This window comes from Serinus canaria, chromosome 1A (assembly GCF_022539315.1).
Source record: "Serinus canaria isolate serCan28SL12 chromosome 1A, serCan2020, whole genome shotgun sequence".
NCBI classification, from domain to species: domain Eukaryota; kingdom Metazoa; phylum Chordata; class Aves; order Passeriformes; family Fringillidae; genus Serinus; species Serinus canaria.
This window is the reverse complement of record NC_066314.1, coordinates 38,703,337-38,724,873: the sequence shown is the minus strand read 5'-3', so window position 1 is coordinate 38,724,873 and position 21,537 is coordinate 38,703,337. Positions and strand designations below refer to the sequence as shown.

General features: G+C 36.2%; 1 protein-coding gene across 3 annotated transcripts in view; it reads left to right on the top strand.

The window, feature by feature from the left end:
* The first annotated feature begins 377 nt into the window (after window positions 1–377).
* Window positions 378–21,537, top strand: part of PPFIA2 (PTPRF interacting protein alpha 2) — a 113,017-nt gene continuing 91,857 nt past the window's right edge. For 2 of the 3 annotated variants that reach the window (XM_050988015.1, XM_050988014.1), the window contains exons 1-3: window positions 378–476; window positions 10,436–10,600; window positions 20,241–20,315. In XM_050988015.1, coding sequence (XP_050843972.1) covers window positions 10,490–10,600; window positions 20,241–20,315 — 186 coding nt within the window. In that variant the 5' untranslated portion in view covers window positions 378–476; window positions 10,436–10,489. The remainder of the gene's footprint in view (window positions 477–10,435; window positions 10,601–20,240; window positions 20,316–21,537) is intronic. The other variant, XM_050988013.1, reaches the window with a different exon arrangement.

Sequence of the window (21,537 nt, the reverse complement as noted above, 5' to 3'; positions counted from 1 at the left end):
GCCCTTAGGAGTGGCAGGAATGCTCCTGAGTGGGTATGTTGAGTTGAACCTCCTTGTGTGTGAAATGTGGTGTCTCTGTTGGTATGAAATTGGCCAGTTCTGTTCTTCTTCTGATGTGATAGCTTCTGTTAGCTTAGGTATGGGAGATGTTGCCATCATTTTAAATCTTCTTTTGTTTCTAAACTTCAATCAGTAGTTACCTTTTAATAGCTATGTCTAGACTTGAAAATTATTTTAGTAGATGCTGAAGCTTCCATATGCTGTTTTAGTTTGTGTTGATGATTTCTAATTATTTAAATTCTCAAGCTCTAAAATGCACATGGAATTGATTATCCTACATCTTGAGTAACTCCCTATATAATTTTATTCTACAGGAATTTGCTGCACTGACTAAAGAATTAAATGCATGCAGGGAACAGCTGCTTGAAAAAGAGGAAGAGATTTCAGAACTCAAAGCTGAAAGAAACAACACAAGAGTAAGTACACAGCAGACCTTTTCTGGATATCGTGGGTTTAAACTTACATATAAGTCTAGAACTTTATTAGTGTAAAGAAGAAGACAAAAATCCAGCATTTTCATGAGTGAAGGAGATTTTAAGTAGCAGGACATGTCTACCATGCTACAGTCCTGAAGGAAATGAGTGTGTTAGCCACATCTATTGCAAACAGTTACAATTACAGGAGATTTGGTATGTAACATGGTAAGGTCATTCAGCTGAAATGTCTTTTAAAGCAGGGGACTCATGCAGCCTTCCAGGCCTTCCAAGCCTGACACATCCTCATCCCTAATCAAGGCAAAAGGCAAGGTTACAACAGACAGCCACTTTTGCCTTGTGCCTTGGATTCAGTCTGAATAAGGATGAGATGAGGGTTTCCACAAATACCACAGGCAGTCTGTTGTTTAGTCTGCATGCAGCCTTGTGACCCTTGAAGTCATTTGCCATACAACTGAGGGGGAACAAGATTCAATCCTGAAATATGTCATGCTCTGCTTCAATCAGAAATGCTATTTTGTCTAGGAACACGAATATATGATACAGTGCCTTCTGAAAATTCTCAAATGATGGACTGAATTGTATTCAGAATAAAATAATTTCATGTAAAATTGTCTGGGCGAAGGCAGAATTGATCTAGAGGGTAGCAGAGGAGACTTTATGGTGTTTGTGGAAAGGTGTGAGAAAAGAGATGGAGTAGTCCCAGATCAGGTGGGAGCCAGGCTGGTAGTGAACATAAAAAATATATTTTGGAGGTTGAACACCAAGGATGACTTCTCATATCCATATTTTGTTCTGTGATCTGTGTAACTTACCCCGTTTTCCTCGCCTTAATAAACTAACAGCACTTTGGGTGCTCAGCTAACATCTCTTTGTCATCTAGTTGGCATTTTGAAGAGAATCTAACAATATATATGCCAAAAGACCTGAGAGAGGGCCTTTCTCCCTGCTTTCTTCTTCCCATTTATAGCACCATAGTGTGCCATAGAGTTCAGAAATTCAAGGGAGGACAGATGAAACTGATGCCTACAAAGAAGCAAAGTTGACCCATCTACCTCTTTCGTGGATGTTCAGGAGATGATCACATTTAGCACAAAATTCTTAGAGGTGATAGTTTGGAAAATCTTATGGGAGGTATAGGTGAGACCTACTTTTTCTTCCATTAATTAATATATTAATTATTAATTAAGTTTGAGAAATGTGTAGGAATTGCACTGCATTTTCCAGGTTTAGCAAATCATGTCAGCTAAAGAAAAGCCTGAAGACTTTCTATAGCTGCTTAAATTATCAGTAACTCCCACATGTGTATTATTTTTGTATTTAATAAAAAAAAATTCTTTATCCATTTCACTCCAAAGTCCACTGAACACCAGCTTTAGTGTGTTAAAAATGCAGCGCACCAATGCCTATGTGGGTCTGATATAAGCAGTGCAGACTAGCAAAAATTCCAAGACAGCCTTGTAGCCTAAGATAGTCTTGTCAAAGAACTGTGAGAGAAAAGAAAGATGACTCAACTGCAAGTCATCTCTGTCATAGGCAGTTTTTTTGCAGAGCAAAAAGCTTAAAGATCATCTATTCCTATGTGTCTTGTGCTACATAAAAGCAAAATTGGTAAGAGGTTTTCCAGGAGAACTAATATCAACAAATGGGAGTTGCAGTGTTACAATCCTTGCAAATCCTTGCAGTTAAAATTAGTAAATGCTAACAGTGTGTTTTCAAAATGAAGGCGAAGCTAGAGATCAAAATGTTTAGGCTATGAAAATATATAGGGAATGCAGGAGATATTACAGCAAACAAGGGGAAGACAGAGTCCAAATATTAATGGGGAAGGAGATAGAAAAAATGCAGACACATGCCTTACCCTGACCTCTAGCATTTTCATTAATAAGTTATTACCCTGTCATGTCATATTTATGTTCTTTCCAGGCATGAAGCTGCCATATACTACAGCATATCCCACAGCTAGCTGTAATACTCATGCTGCCTTCTATAGGGACACTCCTTTGAGAGGGAAAGATGAGTATCTTAGATGAAAAGCTGTTTCTTTCAACACGGTCTCAGTGGTGTGCTAATGATGAGATTTCCAGCAGCAGTCATTGGGAAGGCATTGCCTATAAAGAGGCACTTATGCAAACTGAAATTTAGGGTGTTATTAGTGCAAAACAGCATTAATATTTTGTAAGGAAAAAAATTGTACCAAATTTTTTTGTTAATTTAGCAAGAATTCTAGTAAAATAATAATATTTGGAGGACCACTGGTACAGTTTCACAGTAAGAAAATTCTTCTCTCATATTTAGATAATACGTTTTTTCCACTGATCTAATGTTCACACTTAAGCCAGCCCTAGCTTGGCTGCATTATTGAGGCTCACCTGATCCCTCAGGACACACTCATGCATAACCACACATAGTGGAACTACTCATGACAACCACTTTGTCCCAAGTAGCACCTCCAGCTGCTTTTATATGAACATGCTCAGTTTCAAATTGCAGCTTCTGGATTTTTTAATCCAACCTTTTTATCTCCTTGGGATAACAACAAAAATGGTTTTGTTTGATTTGTTCTGCTTCAAACTGAATATCAGCAGAAGGGAATGAAAGTGGCAATTCTGTCAGGTCCTGAGTGCACACCAGCCTTCCAGGTCCCCTTTACATTTTCAGTTTTGCATAACTGGCAGTATTTTTTTTACTCTAGACCCCCACCTATGTGTTTCTTTATTTTCTGGCAACAGCTTCACACAGTTTTTGCTCATCACATAAACCAAAAAAACACAAAATTGATTTCACATCCTGATTTCCCACTCTACAGTAATGGGAAATCACTTTCCCAAGCTGTAGTAGTAGACCTTGATGGTAACATGTATTAGAGAGAGACCGTGATGGAATTACATCCTCTGGGACACATACACTTCAGATCTCATCCAAAGTACCAGAAATGAAACCTTAACCCAATATTTAATCAAGTTGCTGCTCAATCCTTCTAGCAGCATTCTTAGGCATTTGCTGTTGAATGTGTATTTTTGCTGCCTATGATAATTAACTTTTTGTGACGTGATACAGTAGAAATATTTTCATGTTAAGAACGAAGCTGGCAGCTCAATTTATCAATACAGGAGGCAAAGTGGAAGCTGTGGGAGCACTGATTGTGTGGCATTGCTGATAGGAAGACAGACAGGTTCTCTCTGGACAACCATTCTATGGGAATTTGAAAACAGATACAAAAGTACCTTCATAGAAATTCTTACACTTATTTCTCTGGATATTGTCTAGACAGAATGATCACCTATAGCATGTTGAGAGATAGCATCTTTTCTGAAGCTGGAAGATAAGTCAGTGTGATCTAGCACTTTATTTAATGGAAATTATAAAATAACAGTATTTTGGCTGTTTAAGTTAAAATTAATCTTTTTTTTTTTTTTTGTCTCAGTCTGTATTCTTTAAAAGTAGAAAAAAATGCAGAGGATTACCTTATTAGATCAGAGTACTATTATGAGAAAACGTGGGGGTTGGTTTGGTAGCTGAAAAAAATATGATACGCTACTGCTATTGATTAATCTGATTATGGAATTTTCCCTACAACAATAAAAATGTACCAGACACATATATGTGCTTTTTACATAAAGCACAAATTTTTTACTCAAATTGGTCTGAAATGTTTTAGTTCAGACAGTTTAGAAACAAAAAGAATTATACCTGTGTACATAAATGAAGCAGCAGCAACAGACAGTGTCATTAACTCTCTTTTGCTTCATGCCTTAGGAAATGAGATACTTATTAAAGTGAACAAGGCTGAGTTATATCTAATTTTAATAACATTTTATTGTCTCCATTCCTTATTGAATGGTTTATGAAACACCTTCAATTATGCACTGCAGTCTCATTATACCTGTAGATTAAGACTTAACATTTTATTATTCAAATTCCCTTCTATTGTATTGAGAAACTCTAAGAATATATTTTTAAGTGTGGTTTTATCTATTTGAGCTCGTCTTCTCATAGGTCCTTTTAATTAAATCAGTTCCATAGGTGCTGAAAATTATTCAGGTACTCTACTCCTTTTTTAAACATGAGGAGTTTTTACAGTCTAAAACCACTGTACACATGAAAATAAGTATGTGTGTGTCCTAAAGTTCTGCAAATGGCAGAACTTTAATTCAATAATATAGCTATCAGTATATATCATTGCCTCAACATTATTAACTCTCTTGTAGATTCATGTGTCTCTTCTTTAAAAAAAAAAGAACTTCTGTCAGAAAGTAGTGCAACAACAGATAGTAAATGTAATATATAGTAATTCAAAAACCATATGTTTTTTTATAACTGTGTTCTTAGGTAATATGTGTAGCATAACAGTTATTATATTTCTATTCATTATTCTTATAAAACCCCTTTTCTACCTATTTGTATCATTAGCCAGTCATTACATTTTCTTTCACACCTCGGTTTCACATACGTGTGATTTCATTAATGTTTTGGGTTGCTTGCATTTGGTTTCTGTACAGAAGGACAAACATGGGACACACTGCAATAGTTGGGCTGCAACTTTATTTTTTCACAGAAAAATTTTCATTGTTAATTTACCAGTGTAGCTGTTGGAGGTCATACCACCTGACCACAGGTGAAAAGTGGTTTCCATCACTGTGGAATAATGCTGAAGAAAATCATTGATTTTGTGACTGATTTTAGAGTTAGTCTTCAACCCCATGTCTGCCTATTTTACTTGTCTCCTCTGCTCACACCAGAGATGGAGATTCTGTGAACAAAGGGAATTCTAAATATAGACTGAAAGAAAATTCAGTTTTTCCTGTGCTAGTGAGAAATTCTAGGCTGAACCTCAATAGAGAATTGTCTTCTTAGAGGGTTACCTCATTCCTCTAAGGAATACCTTGAGCTAAGTCTGTCTCATTTTAGTAAAAATCTTTTATTTTATGTTTTCTTCAGTGTATTTAATTATTCATGACTCTCCTTTTCTAGCCATTACCACCTGCTGATTCTTTAATGTCTCCATTTATTATCCTGCTGGGAACTTTTTCTACAAACAAGTGTTTCTAAAATAATGAAAGTTAAGATAAAATATTTTATATTGATTAAAATCTAGGTTCTGTAATAGCAAACTCTACTGAGTCACACTAATTTCAACTTATTGAGACATCATTCCTAAAAATGAGTGTTTTAACTTCTTTCATTTTCTACAGGTAAATCAGCGTCCATGTAGCCCTGATGGTATGGTGTAGTAGAGCAGAGTAGGAGATAATCTACACCAATGTGATTTGTACTGTTAAATCTAACCATGCATTTCTGTTTCAGAGAAATCAATCACTTCCATGATTGCTTTATAAGTGATTTGAGAAATACAGGAAGCTAGGTATATTCTAAAAAATTACTCCTTTCATGTTCATTTAGTTTTAATGAACACTTTAAAGATGCTACATTCATTCAAAAAATATGCCCTGCAGCACTTTTCAGTCTCTAAATTATTATTTTTACATATTTTTTGTTCTTATAAAAAGTCCAGAGTTCCAGAAAAGATCCTATTTACATAAGATACGATTATCATCAGGGCATCTTGAGCATCCTAAAATTTGCCCAGCATAAAACTAACTTGTCAGATTATTTCATAATTCATTGTCAAGCTCATGCTTTCCAGTAGGAAAAGCATGGCAGTGATGCGTGGGTGATTCTGTCCTACCTGCTGCTGTTGATCTTCATCTTCTTTTCTCTGCAAGCTGCCTGTCCCTCTGAGTGCTTGACAACTGTAACAGTTTGACAGCGTGAGGGAGCAGAAAATGCTCAGCAGCCCATGATCACCATTAATGCCAGAGTTTAGTTGCAACTTACTAAAATCCCTAAAGCTGTTTCTAACAATTCTTTTGTAGTTTAAATTAATTGCCATTATTGTTAAAATGTTATTTTACTGTGAAATCTTGTGATGTTCTTACAAGTATTTGGAATATTAATTCTTGAACTATATATGTGGAGGAAAGTCCTCAGCATGCCCACAAGTTATTGTGATTTCCTTCAGATGTTAAACATTGGTTGGACACACCATCATCTTCAATGTCAATCTTTCATGTTTATATTTCCTCCCACATCACTGTAGCCCTGAGACACTTCATAATTCTGTAAGTGTTGTTGACATTTCCACTTGCCAGGGAAGCAGGGAATACCTATTTTAATATAATTACCCCTTTTATTAAATAGAATTGTAATTGGGTGAAAGCTGAATTAAACAGCAGCTGTGGTTACATGTCCAAACTATGGCAACAAAACTGGTGAAGGGTCTGAAGCACAAGTCCTACAAGGAGCAGCTGAGAGAGCTGGGGGTGTTTAGCCTGGAGAAAAGGGGGCTCAGGGGAGACCTTATCACTCTCTACAGCTGTAGGTTGGGTGGGGGTCAGCCCCTTGTCAGGTAACAAGTGATAGTACAAAAAGAAATGACCTCAAGTTACACCAGGGGAAGTTTAAGTTAGGCATTAGAGAAAATTTCTTCACCAAGGAGATTATCTTGGTGAGTGGATCCAGCACTGGAACAGGCTGCCCTGCTGCTCCAGGGAAATGGTAGGGTTGCCATCCCTGGAGGAGGTATTTAAAAGATGTGTAGATGTGGCGCTTGGGTACTTTGTTTCATGGAGGACTTGATAGGGCTGGGTTAATGCTTGGACTTGATGATCTTAGTTTTTTCCAGACTAAACAATTCTATTATTCTATGAATCTAGTATTTCATCAGAGCAGGGGGCAAGGATTTGCTATCAGGTTCTCAGGCACAGTCAGGTGTCCTACCCCCTTAGGTTTTTATCCCTTTCAGCAGAACTGGGAGTGATGTTTCACTAAGAGACCTGGTTAATAGTGTTCCCTGCTCAGCTGGTTTTGCACTTAACAGTGCTCATAGAATTTGTGAAGAAATCAAGATTATTTTTGTTGAAAAGCAAAAATAAGAAATTTTTACAAATGAGAAACCTATGTTAGCATGCCTTCTTGAGCATTCCTAGAGCTGATGGTAAGGAAAATTCCAGTGTTCAGAGGTACTTTCCAGAAGAATGAGTGACTGCAAATGCTTGAGTAAATAGGAACAGAAAGAAAAGGTATGAAATGTGCAGAAGCAATGTTTTAGTTCTCCATGGGTCTTTTGACATGGCTGTGACAATATGTATACAGTAAAATAGGCAGCACAACATTTTGCACTTGATTTATGTAACAACTATGAAATGTATGCAGACATTGGAATATGTCTTTTTTTAGTCTGACATGGTACTTCTCAGCTAAAAACGAGCTTATTTTTTGTGTATGTTAAATGGGTGATTGTCACTGGTTTAGTGTTATGTATTGTGCATGTTTCTAACATGGCAGTAAGGTAACTACTCATGTTATCAGTAGCTCTGCAAAAGGTTAGAGTGCTGTTCTGTTCATCTCAAGTAGCAAACTCCTCCACCATCACCCCATTACAAATTCTGAGTTCCCACCACTCTGCTCAGTTCTTATACCTGAAAACCTCGTTTAACTTGTTTTGTCTCTTCATCACTCTCCTTGATCTCCATTCTGCCTTTGCTTACCAAGTTTCTTGTCTTCTGTTCATGCTGACTTCACATTCCCTGTTGGGATTGTCAGTGTGAACCAGTTCAAAATGAGCTTCTGGATGCACGTTAGGAGGTTTTTTGTGTGTTCCTTATTTATCCCTCTGCTATAGATTATGTGTAATTCCTTCTGTCCTTAATATTTTTCCATGTCAAGATTTCCATGTCACCATCATTTTTCTTCTCTCCTAAACCAGATTTTCCCCTTTTCCTTTCCAACTAAGTCTTGCATACAGGCTGTCAGACATCCCTGATCATCACAGCATTTTCAGGGAGAGACGTCATTTAGGGTAGTAGGACACCAAATATGATAAATTTGCCCAGAGTTAAGCCAAAAAAAAGATTGCCAAGGTTTTGTTACTCTGGACTGGTTTAGTGGGTGTCAGTTTGAGCATTAGACAACTACAGAACCATGGAAGGAATGGCCGTACTAAAAACTCAACTGTGGGTCAGTTTTCCCTTTCTTCCCAACTTCTTCAGAAATCTGTAGCCTTTTGGCTGGATTTAGACTCATCCAGACGTAGCTATGATGCAGTGAAAACTTTCTGCATAAAGAGAACCGATCAGGATGAGCCAGGCTCCAACAGAATCAGCCAGGAGGTGGGAATGACTGTGGGGAAATCTAAGTGCACAGAGTGGATTAGAGTCAGGTTCTGGTTATCCCTGGGCTATGGAGTGCGTGAGAGTTAGGCTGCACAGAGAAGGAAATATTGCACCTTCACAGACTCTTTCAAGAGACAGGGCAGAGAATAGGTTGAAGAATTAGAAATCAGCTATTGACTTTCCTCCAGCTTTCTCCCAGATAAACTAGATGGCCTAGAAAAGCCATGACGATGCAAGAATTTAGACCAAAATTCAGCCATTCAGTTCCATTTATGATAGCATCTAATTGTTTATTTAAGTACTACTATGAACAGAAATACTCTGTAAATATTTGGAAAATATTCTGATCCCATTTAATTTGCAAACTTCCCACAGCCCCACACTGAATTTCTGATGGCTCTATCATTAAGAGGACTGTTTAAATTTGTGTGCTACTTTGGACTGTCTCAAATTATTAAAAATCCACCTATATCTGCTGTTAGCCTTTCAGGGATGAGAAAGCTTGTGAATTTCTTGTTCATTTGCTTTTGATAAATACAGGCCATGAGCTGGATTCAGAAATGACCCTCCTTTCTTGAACTGCAGAGTCGTTATAGCTCTCATTGTATTATCATTGTTCACAAATTCCTTCACTACTTTTGGTGAAGAGTATAGTTATTGTATCATAGTAACCAGGTGCAAATCCAGGCACTAGAACCATGTTTTAAACAAAGATGATGCCAAACCATAATCATTCTTAATCTGACTTATTATCAACATTCTACTATGCCTAGTAATTCATGTAAGAATAAAAACCATTATGTAACCGAGAGTGACTGTGGATTGCAGATAAATAAATATATTTACTAATAGTAGCTATATTAAGAACCACATCAAAAAAGAAATATTAAACAATTGTCCATGTAACTGTCAGATTTCCAGTTCAATGAGTTAGATATAATTGTTTATTGTAATAACAATACATTTAACATGCATTCTGATTCACAAATTTATCTACCCTGATTTAACCTTACAGCTAACCAAGTCTCTCTAATATTCAGGTACTAAAAATAGGAATGGTAGTCCTATGAAAGTATAGACAAATAAGGAATTTTCTATACAACATCAACATACCATTTTAAGTTTTCCTTTAACCTCAGAGTAACAATGGAAACTAAATATAAAACGTTTTTACAATATGTTATTTATGGTCTATTTTACAGATGTTTATGGACTTCTCTGATTTTTGTTGTGTTTTACTACCACATAGACAATATTTTAAAGCATATGCTAGTGAAAAGGACCATTAGCTGTGACAGTTCTAATGAATAGTCTTAAAAATCTAATAAAATATACTGTTCACTACTACGTATTTTGTTAAGTTGCTTTCAAGATAAATTGAAAATATATTACAGTTAGGCTGAACTAATTGTTAATTTATTTAATATTTTTGCATGATTCTTTAGACTGTCTTTGCTTATTTGGCTGTCAACACTCATCAATTACTATCATAAATGATCTGTAAATATGTAATTATTTAATAAAATAGTGACCCTATGCTTAATGATTTGTTGTTCTTGCTTTTCATAGCAGAGTTTTAGGTGAAATCATGAGTGGATCTTGTATTTTTCCATTTACTTTAGAAGCATGAAATATTGCTAATAGCTCCGGCAATCTCTCCTGCAATGAAGTTGCCAGGAAGATTGCTGTATCATGCACTTTGCAGTTTGAAGTTCTGTGGCATTTAGGGACCCAGAAATCAATAACTTTTTATTTCAAACCCAACAGCTGTTACTGGAGCATTTGGAGTGCCTTGTCTCGAGACACGAAAGATCCCTGAGGATGACAGTGGTGAAACGGCAAGCACAGTCTCCTTCAGGAGTTTCCAGTGAAGTCGAGGTCCTCAAAGCTCTGAAATCTCTGTTTGAGCACCACAAGGCTTTGGATGAAAAGGTACAGTATGGAAGAAAAGCTTACTGAGTACATTCTTTAACTTGCCTACTTGTGCTTTATGATGCAGCAGAGCAACAGTATGGTTTGTTGCTCCTTGGAATAAATCCTGTACTTAGAGTGTTTGCAGGTGTCCAGAGAATTATGGACGGTAAGAAGGTATGGCCAATGGCTGTAATGCACTCGAGGTTGCTTCAGCTATCTTTTGTAGACAATAGAAATTACTTTTCAAAATAAGCAAACCTCACCCCTACCAGACATGCTTCTCCTATTTAGCACTAAATAAAGATGACCCTGTGGGATTTATTCGGTGTAAAATGTGCTTTTAAGTTATGGCCATGAAAATGTACGTGTAGCTCAAATTTTAAAAACACATAGAGAGAAAGAATAAGATGTTCCTACATGCATAAGGGAACTTGGCTCTTAGATACTTTTAGGAGGAAAATCTCCTAAAATTCAGAGCTTTGCTATGTAAGGAGCATGTTCCCTTTACAGGTAGTGTAACCTAAAGGAAGTAGTACATTCTTCCTTGTCAGAGGTCATGAAGGGCCTGCAAAATCAAGGTGAAAACCAACAATAACTGCATCAAATCATGCTAATGAAGAGGGTCTTTCCCTGCATTCCTCATGTATCCTGTGTTGGAAAGACTATATTCAAAGTGAATGAAACTTTGTACAACTGTGAATTATCACCTTGAATATTGTGTACATGAATTCAGAAATCCAATTCAAGTCTAGAAACAGTATACTCGGAAGGTGATGCATCTGAATTAGTAAGTGCCTCAAAACTCCACATGCAGGGAGCACATGAGAAACAGGGCTCGTGAGCAAAGAACCTCCTTCCTTATGGGGTCTGTTTTGGCTGATTTGCTCATTGCTGCTGCTGAGTTGCTTCTCTGTTTGAGATGGTTGGGTAAGCAGGGATAACATTGTGCAGAACAACATCTGAAACCATTGACTGCACAGATGAGCTGTATTGTACAGGACCAGTTTAATGGTCTCACAGTAACAAATTTATCTTTCAGAAATATACTCAGAAAGTTGACTTTACCTAATGAATGAGCTAGCTGTAGATATATACCAATATATATAACATTGGTATTGAAAGGATGAGACACTGTGGGTTATGAGTCATACTAGGTTAACTATCAGGTTCAAAGTTGAATAAATTTAAGGAACATAGATCAAATAAAAACTTCTTATGTGTTTAGGTATATCTTTTGGGTTATATGTTCTACTCAGATATCATGAAAGCATCTTTAAAGAAAATCTAGAAGAGGAAATATAATGACTTCTAGCCACTGTAATAAGCTTTTGGACGTCATTAAGGCTTTAAAAATCCTGTATTATTAAAAAGATCTTTTGAGGATTGATGGGGTTTATGCTCTGAGCTTTGATCTTTTATCCAGCACTTTAAATATCGATAAAACTAGGGTAGGGAACTCTCCAGCTTTTATACTTTTTGACATTGTGTTGGATAAGTATGAGAAACTGTAGGAATTAAAACTGAAATAGATTCTGAATATTCAACAGTTGTGTACCTCTTCCACATTTTCTTTTGTGAATGTTTTAGTATTTTGGTAGTATTTGGTACTATTTTGTCAGTTTATAATACAACCCATTTTGAAAACCATTGTACATAATTAGTTTGAAGCTACATATAATATTTTGACTTGCATTATTGAAAAATTTGCCTTAGATTGTTGACAATTCTATTCTTATAATTTTTTTAAATGTAACTGATTAAAATCAGTATTCAGCATGTTAAAAATTTTGGAATGACAAAGGCAAAAAACTTATGTATCTAATTGATTCCTGTCCCAGTGGTAATGACAATTTTCAAGGTAGAAAATTCAACCATCTGCAACCATATTAACAGAAGATTTGTTCCATTATAACACAAGTTTTAAAAGTGGTTGATCAAAATTACTTTTTCTGTCATGCTGTTTACCTGCGTGGAACCTTATTTCTTTTTCTGCAATAAATCATATTTTTACTATTAAAAAAACCTATATTGTTTATATGTTACTGTAAAAAATTCTGAGATAAGTCTCATAAACAGTTTAATGAATTATTTTAAAATAATTGGTTATAAAACCTGCACACATTATTTTCAAGGACAAATCCTACATAAAAATACCTGTTTTTCTTACAGTGTCTCTGGAAGGATTGGATCAAAGACATTGCATATATCACCCAGATACTTGATAATATAATGCTTTCACAAATTGTCAGCATTATGGTGATTTTTATTTAAAAATAATGAAATTAAAAATGACTGCATGCACCCAAATGTGCTAAAATTTTTTTTATGGCATGTGAGTCATACATTCGGCATGGTGACAGCAAAATTATGTAAGTTAGATTTGTTTCAGACCCTTCAGAAATAAGATATCAATCCACCTATAAAATGCATTGAAGCTTTTCAGGGATTAGTAGAACAATGTGGGTTGGAGCTCCTCAGAGACATCTGGCCCAACCTCCTGCTCAAAGCAGGGCCAACTGTTTCAGGTTGCTTAGGGTCCTGTCCAATAACTTCTCAATATTTGCAGGCAGAAAACCTATTCTGGTGTTTCAAAACCATTGCTGTAATTTTTTCCCACAATCTGGAGTTTCTGTTGATGAGTGTTGCACTGGTTCCCTTTTGTCCTGCAAGGTTTTCCCTTCCTGTACCTGCAAGAAGAATCTGGCTTTATTTTCTCCACAGCTGGTTGGAGACTGCAATTAGATCTCCCACAAACTTTTCCTTCTCCGCTTTGACCAGACCCAGCTCTCTCAGCCTGCCTCATATGCTGTGGCTCCAGCTCATGGCCAGCTTGGTGGGCCTTCATTGAAATCTGCCAATATTTTCTACCAGAAAGCCCAAAACCAAATACAGCCTCCAAAGTCTGGAGAAAAATAATCATTTCATCCAACCCACTGGCCAAACTGTGTGCTGGCCTTTTTCACCCCTGGGTCTTTTCTGCACAACTGCTTTCTTTTCCTGAAGCCTGTCTCATTCCCTTGTGGGTTATGCGTTTTGTGGCAATGGGATGCCACACAGGCTTTGTCTCACTGATCACAAACCTCTGGACCTCACAGTCCAGTCCATTTCTGGTGCACCAGGGAATCTATTTCACCAACTCACATCTCACCATGTTCTCTAGGGATAAATGGAAGATCTTGCAGAAAACCTCAGTGTAGACAAAAAACATTCTCTGTTCTCCCCTCATCCATGGAGCCAGTCCTCTCATCACACAAGGCAGCAAGGTTGGCCAGATATCACTTGGCTTTGACAAGGCCATACTGGCTCTCCCCAATCACCATCTTGTCCTTTATGTGCCTGAAAATGCTTCCTGGATGATTTGCTCTATGGCTTTCCCTACACTGGCCAGCTTTCACTTTCCTGGATCTTTCCAGGATAACTCCTGTATTTCATGAAAAAGGAGAAAACATTGGTGACTTTTCCACTCATCAGGAATCTCCCTGACTTGTGCTACTTGGGAAGTTGAAAAAGGCCTTTCTATGACAAAGTAATCAAGTCTCTTGGCATCCATGCATGGAGTCAATCTACTGCCTTTGACTTCTGTCTTCTGTATTGTGGGTAATGCCTCACTTGCACAGACTCTGCTGCTGTGCTCAGAGGAAACCTGCAGGCAGAATCTCACAGTAAAATGAGCCAAAAACCTATGACTTATGATACACTGATGTAACAGCAAAGTAAACAGTGCCCCATCAGAAAATGCACACAAAGCTGAAGTAGGTTAATGGATAAAGCATAATAAAAACTGTCAAAAGTGCACTGGAAATATATCATGATCCTTTGCAAATGAATAATGCCAAATTTTCTTTAATTTTTTTTCTAGACAAAAAATGTTGACACTGCAACTATTAATGTAGCTACATTCTTGGAAAAGCATAACAAAATATTTTCATGAGAAGTCTTGCCCTTTAATCTTACAAAAGCATGAAGAAAATCTTAAAATTCTTCCTAAAAGCAAATTTTATTTCATGTTTTCACTTCCTACACTAAAACATCTTGATGTGTTGTTACAAGCTCTGCCACAAAATTTGACTGATCATGAAAGGATTGCTACATGCACAGTACAAGAACTTCCAAACCCCCCTCATTACTATAAGAAAATGCAATGAAACCTACTAAGAGATTGGAAAGTGATAAATAAAGTATATCAGTTTCTAGGCAGGCCTGCCTAAGAATAAAAAGAATCAGGAGTGATACCTTATTTCAAAGTCTATTGACTTTCTATCTATTACATGAAGTCTGGGCTCTGCCTTTACCATTTGTCCAAAACACAGATCACCACAGAGAGATCACAGCTGTGAATGCTTTATTCTGGGAAAACATGGCTGTCGTTGCAGTTTTTTCAGAATCTGATAGCTCCTTCAGGATCCCTCTCATTATCCACAAGCCACAAGCCTGGAGAAGGAAAGCTTGTCACAAGCTTCCCACGTGAGAGAGCCAGTCCTGTTTGGCTGAACCCAGTAGGGAGTAGTAAGAGTAGGCTTTTAATCTTACTCCATTATCTGGACTAGACCTTAGTAGTGCAAAAAGAAAAAAAAGTCTTCACAGACTGTTTTTGAACTTTTAGTGTATTTTGTGAGGATTTTCACTTTAGGGCATGGGGATAAGGACAGAGTTAATTTACTTTAGAAATTTTTACCATTACCTGTGTCCCTCAGAAAAATATTATTGTGTCTTCTTGGGTAAGTTGTGTCACAGCAAATGAAATTGATACCAGACCAACTGTATTCTTTAATATTACTGTTATTATTATTATTTAGAAATTTAATTTGACAGATGCTATATTTTAAAAAAATTTGTATATCTAATCATGCTAACATTTTTAGAAATAAAAAACTAAAGCACGTGGGCAGTTCTGCTAGCAATTTTAAATTTTAATCTTGTTAGAAGTTCAATTCAGTGACTGTTTTACCTAAGTGTAAGGTTAGGTTAAATGACAATGAAAATTGTTTAAAAAGTGTGAAGTTTTATACACTAGAACTTAGGAGTGATTTGGGATAGGACCAATGTGAAATTCTGACTTAACATTTCTTATAACCTTTGCTATTGTATAAGTCAGGTGAAATTTGCAGCAGTATTCATAGAGTGGAAACCTCCCTTCAGTTATTCACCCTGTCCTTCTTAATGCTACAGATCTCAAACACTTCTCTCACTGCTGCTAAGTAGCTCATAGCTTTGTTGAGGGGTTTTTTTAATGCAATGAATAGTTGTGGAACTAATGTAAGGCAGCACTACAAACTATTTTGTGATGTTATATATGGATACACGTGGAATTGCTTATAAAAGAGCAAGTGAAGACAATATATCCTAGAAATCATTAGAGCTGGATGAAAAATAGAAGCTCATGTTAACTGCATTGTTAGAACAGACATAGAGTAGGTCAGGAAATACATAGTCCTTATATGCAATTCAGGAAGAACAAAAGGCACAAAACTTATTATGTTACTTATGCCTTTCTATAGTTCTATTTGGCTTCTAATATCTATCTGAACATGTTTGTTGTCCTGCAGACATTTTTCCTATTTTGCTTTAAACTTTGGGTTCAACTTTCAAAATGTGTATCAAGAAAGAAAGAAGCAACTTCTCCAAACCCATTTTTTGGTCAGAGTTGTAAGAAAAGTGTCCTTTTGATCTTCACAGTGGAAAGCAGCTACCAGATGATACTGTCTTAGCTAAGAATCAAAAAAACCACTGGTTCTCTTGAGATTAATGGCAGTAAAGAATACTTCATATTCTTGCAAAGAAAATTAGCCCATTTGTGTCAGCATGGTCACTACCTTTTTATTCATTAGCAGGTAACTAGAAGAACTTTTATTCAATAGACTGTTCATGGGAAAAAAGTGATTCAATTCCAGTGTGCAAATGTTTTTTAAAAAGCTCTGTATGGGCTGCAGATCTGAAGAGAATGAAGAAAGAATTTGACAGCAAGCAAAAAAGTGGGAAGCAGTTGCTAGGAGACAGAGAAAGATGGGTGATATTTTGCACTGACAGCAGTGCTAACATGACATTGACTATGTTACATTTAAAGATAATGTGGTTGCATTTAAAAGCCAGAAGAATACCTAGTCATCTGGGCATATGTTGGATACACCTTCTGACATGGAGAGAGCAACCCTTTTCAGCTGTGTCTGTGACATTACAATCATAAAATCACAAGATGGTTTTGGTTGAGAGGAAATAATTTAAAACCACCCAGTTTGAACCCCCTGCTCTGTTACGGATACCATTCACCAGACCATGTTGCTCCAGGCCCCATCCAAACTGGCCTTGAACACTTCCAGGGATGGGGCATCCACAGCTTCTCTGGGCAGTCTGTTCCAGTGTCTCACCACCTTCATAATAAAAAATGTCTTCCTAATATCTAATTTAAATCTTTCCTCTTTCTTTAAATTCCTTCCACCTTGTCCTGTCACTACCGACCTTTGTAAAAAGCCCCTCTCCAGCTCGCTTGTAAGCCCCTTTAGAAACTGGAAGGTGCTATAAGTTCTCCCTTCTATTCTCCAGGTATTTGTCCTTTAAAAATGTTTATGATAGCATTTCTGTTAGATCAGTTGACATCTGATGAGTCTTACTTTGTGAAACCTTTTTTAGTAAAGCTCTATCATGTGCCCAAGAAAATAGAAATATGTTGAAGAATCATATGAAATTTAAGCAGAGTAACTTCTGAAGTGATACACATGATTTCACTAAGATAATTCTTATTAACTATAGTTACCCACTTACTCACACTTCCAGAAAATAATTGGCATTCATCATATGAAAAAACAAACAAACAAACAAAAATGGTAAAATAAAAATAGTTTGCATTTGTAACAGCTACTTTTTCTTTAACAAGATGGTGACCCAGAACAACCTTTCTTGCATCTCTCAGAAATGAGGATGGTCCTGTTTGGGATGTTTTTGGTTTTGGTTTTTTTTTTTTTTGCTGTAAACATAAATTTGAATATGGAATCCAATTAAAAAATGCTTTGCAATACATTTGTGTATGACTGAGAAAGAAATGTAAAATGAGAAATAATGTTACAGTTTTTGGGTTATAAACCAGAGCAGATTTCTCCTTCAGATCAGAGTGCTGATGTAACTCTTTATTTTTTTTAATAGAAGCAAACATTTCCCTTTAACAGCTGTTATTCATGTTTGAAAATGAAGAATTAGTTGCAGCCCTTCCAACGTCAGTATGGCAAATGGGAATCTGAATTTGGTGTTCACTGGTCAGACAAAAGGGAAAAAGATTTTCTGTGCCCAAGCAGAGTTGTTTTCAGTTCCTTTAGCTACTGTTAGATTTGGAGAACAAGTAGGAGCCATCAGGCTGCAATTTTGGTTAGGTCATTATAACAAAAAGGCAGTGTATTAATGTGTATGTGGGAGGAAGCTGAGGTAAGATAAGGCAAGGCAGGACAAAGGAAACAACTTCCAGCTGTTGCTCTGTCTTACACTGGTAATGTTCAATGTTGTTGGCAATAGGTCAAGAACAAAAAGTATTTGAATGTAAGAGTCAGAATAGAAACATTAATTATCTGCCTAGTTTTCCTGAAGTGCCACATAAAAATTGTATCTCCAGAGGTGTCTGCTGTTTAGAGGCAGTGTTGTTTACAAGCTCTAAAATGGCTATAAAACCCACCAGGATTCATTTCCATAGTGCCACAGGTTGTAAAGTTTAAGGATAATTCTGATTCCAGCTCCTTGTGGAGCAGTGACATCCTCAGTAATCTGGCCTAGCTGGTTTGCAAATTCTAGCACCATTCAAAGTGAATGTCAGTGTTAGACATATTATAATGTATTTTTTTTAACTAATGTGTTTTTATAATTCTATTATAATACACTTGGGTTTGAATACATGGAGGTTTCAGAAAAAAATTCAATTAAAGTTGCCAACTCATTGTATTTCAGTTTGACTTTTAACAACTGCCTGCTTGTGAATTTTGTCTCAATCATTTTGTCCCAATGCAGCACTTACAGGCAAAGGAATTGAAGCCAGAAATATGATTGTCATTTTCCATTGGTTTTTTTTTAATCTTATCTGAGATTCTTTTAACTTACCTGAGATTTTTGTTAAGAAGTTGTTATACACCTGCTCCCATTGTGGTTAGAAAAGTTGAAATTGGGCCCATTGAAGACAGGGCTACACCTCTCACTAGTTGTTTTAAATAAGCTATGTAAAGAGGAACAAAAGCCTCAAAATACTGAATAAAATCTATATTTGCAATTATTAGAAAAGGTAAATAGTTTTATTACTAAGTGTTCATTTCCTGAATATGTATTTCATCTTTAGATTTAGTCAGTATTAAAGTCAAGAGAACATGCTGTGTTATAGTCTTGCTAACTAATTTTCATCTACTGAAGTCTAACCCATTCTTGGAATATAGTGATCTGTTTGCAAAATCTCATTTCTATCCATAGTAAATGAAAATGAAGTGTGTAAGGAAAGGTAATATTTGTTAGACTAAGAGCTATCACTGGAAAAAATATGAAAATGTTAGGACATACACAACTCTTTTAGGGATCTCCTGTATTTGTGAAGAATGAAAAAGTGCCATGTTTCTTTGTAAATGAAAGACTGATTTTGTTTTGCTTTATTTTCCAGCTACATCTCTTGGTCTAATAGAATATGCTACCTTAGCCAGCAAACATTGCTGATGGCCTCAAACCTCTGTGTAGCAGCAGCTGGAACAGCATTGCTCTGGGGTAGCTGGAACATGTAAAGAACCTTGAGTATTGACTGATTAGCCAGGTTATAAACTCATTTATTGCGAGGTGCCTAATGAAGTTCTGTAGATTAGGATAGTCACAGGGTCCCTTAACAGTCAGGGGAGAGAGTCACACGCAGCACTGGAGGTCACTTCAGGTCTGACTTGCCTTTGGTTCTACTGGGAGAATGCAGCTACATTGATGGCTTAGGTTACATGAGCTACACCAGCTGACACTGAGCCAGAGCACTCAAATCAGCTCTGATGGTGTCTTCAGGCACATTTAGTATTAATTTAGTATTAACTATTAATAATCAATAATTAGCAATACTGGTAATAATTGAGATAATGAGCATCTTTGGAACAGAATAGGTTATTTATGAAACTGCTGCAAACACAGAGGAATTTTCTGCTTATGAGAGTATATACTGTTTATGACTTTTTGCAACACTGAAACAAATGCATGATGATAGAAAAGATCTCTAGTATATGGGCCTGAAGGCAATGCTACAAGTTATTTTTCAATGAATTTATTGCATTCAGTTACTATAAACAGATTACTTATCTTCCATGGCGTGAGCTTAAAACATCTGAAAATGTTTTTTTCTTTATCCTTTGCAAAAGATGTCTGTGAAAGTTTTATTTTTATGCCTAATGTGGTCTTAAAATATTTTCATTTTCTGTGTATTCCATAAAATTCCAGGCAGACTGTGGAACAGCAGAGCGGCATTTTAAGTTTGACACCTATTGTAATGGGTTAAGTTTTCCTGTAGTTAGGTTTCAATGTTTACTACACAGTATGTCTCATGAAAGGGTGCAACACACATGCCTGCAAATGGAGTGGCAGGGCATACAGTAGAGCATATGGCAGATTATATAATCTTTAAAGACTAATAGAAATTACGTTACTGCACATATTTTGATTTTTCTTCTAGGTGAGGGAACGACTGAGGGTTTCTTTAGAAAGAGTCTCTGCACTGGAAGAAGAACTAGCTGCTGCTAACCAGGAGGTAACATAAAACACTTTCTCCCCTTTTGAGATTAAATTTCTCTAATACTCTGTCCCATGTGTTCCCTGTCACTTTATTCAAAACTGTTAGAAAAAAACCACAATAATACAAACAAACAAAACCAAAATGAAACAAAACTAAAGAAAAATTACATTCTGAGTATGTTTCTCAGTGAGGCTTGTTTAAGGTGCTTGTAAGATTAATACAACTATCTGTTTACTGATTTATTTCCTCCTTCTCTTCCCTTGTGAGCAAGCCAAAATCCAAGAGCTAGTAAAAGATTCCCAAATTTCTTATTGGACTTTAAAAAGGAGTGAACCAACAAACATGTCAGATACTATAAAGAATTCAATAACCTGAATTTCCATTTCACTATAAAATTAAGTAAAACACACACACACACGTATATATATACTCGTTATAGAAATGTTAACATTGATGAAGAAAGGATTATGGATGACTGTGAAATGTAGGTTTGTCTCTTCCCTTTTAGCTGCAGGGTATCATGGTGTACTCTGGTGCCATGTAACTATTGTGAACTTGGACAAGAGAGTTTTTTCCTGCTGAAGACTGTTCTCTTTTGTTTGAAAGGCTGAACAGCAAAACCTGTTAGCATTTAACAGCTGTACACTACACTCATATAGAAAGAAAGTTTGCACCCTAGAGAGGTGATTTTGAGGCCAGATAATATAAAAAATGAAGTCTGCTGGTGACTTTACCATTCCCCTCGTGTTCTGAAGCCACCTGACTTGGGCTTCAAGTGCTTCTCACTGTTAAAAATAAGTCAGATAAGCAAGTTAAATGAAAACTATTCTGGGTTATGGCCATTTTGAGGTGTCATTTTATTCAGGATTAAGACAGAAACTGAAAGAAGCCACAGACAAACTAAACTCAAATGCTACCAAACAATTCTTGAAAAGTGGAATACTCATAATTCGGAATAATGTGTGACAAAGTAGAGACTCCTAAAGAATTTTAAACTAATTTAAACTGGAAAAGGTAGTTTCCTAAAGTTACTTCTTAAAAGCAGGATCTTCAATTAAGATATTAGTACTTATTTATTATAAGTATAATAAAAAATAAAATAAAATATATATAAACTTATTAATATGATGTTTTGATTAATCCCTTTTCTCTCTGAAGTAACTGCACTTTATCTGTTAAAAAATAAGATTCTTCTTTCAGACAGATCCAGAAAATTTGTTCAAATAATCTAGTTATA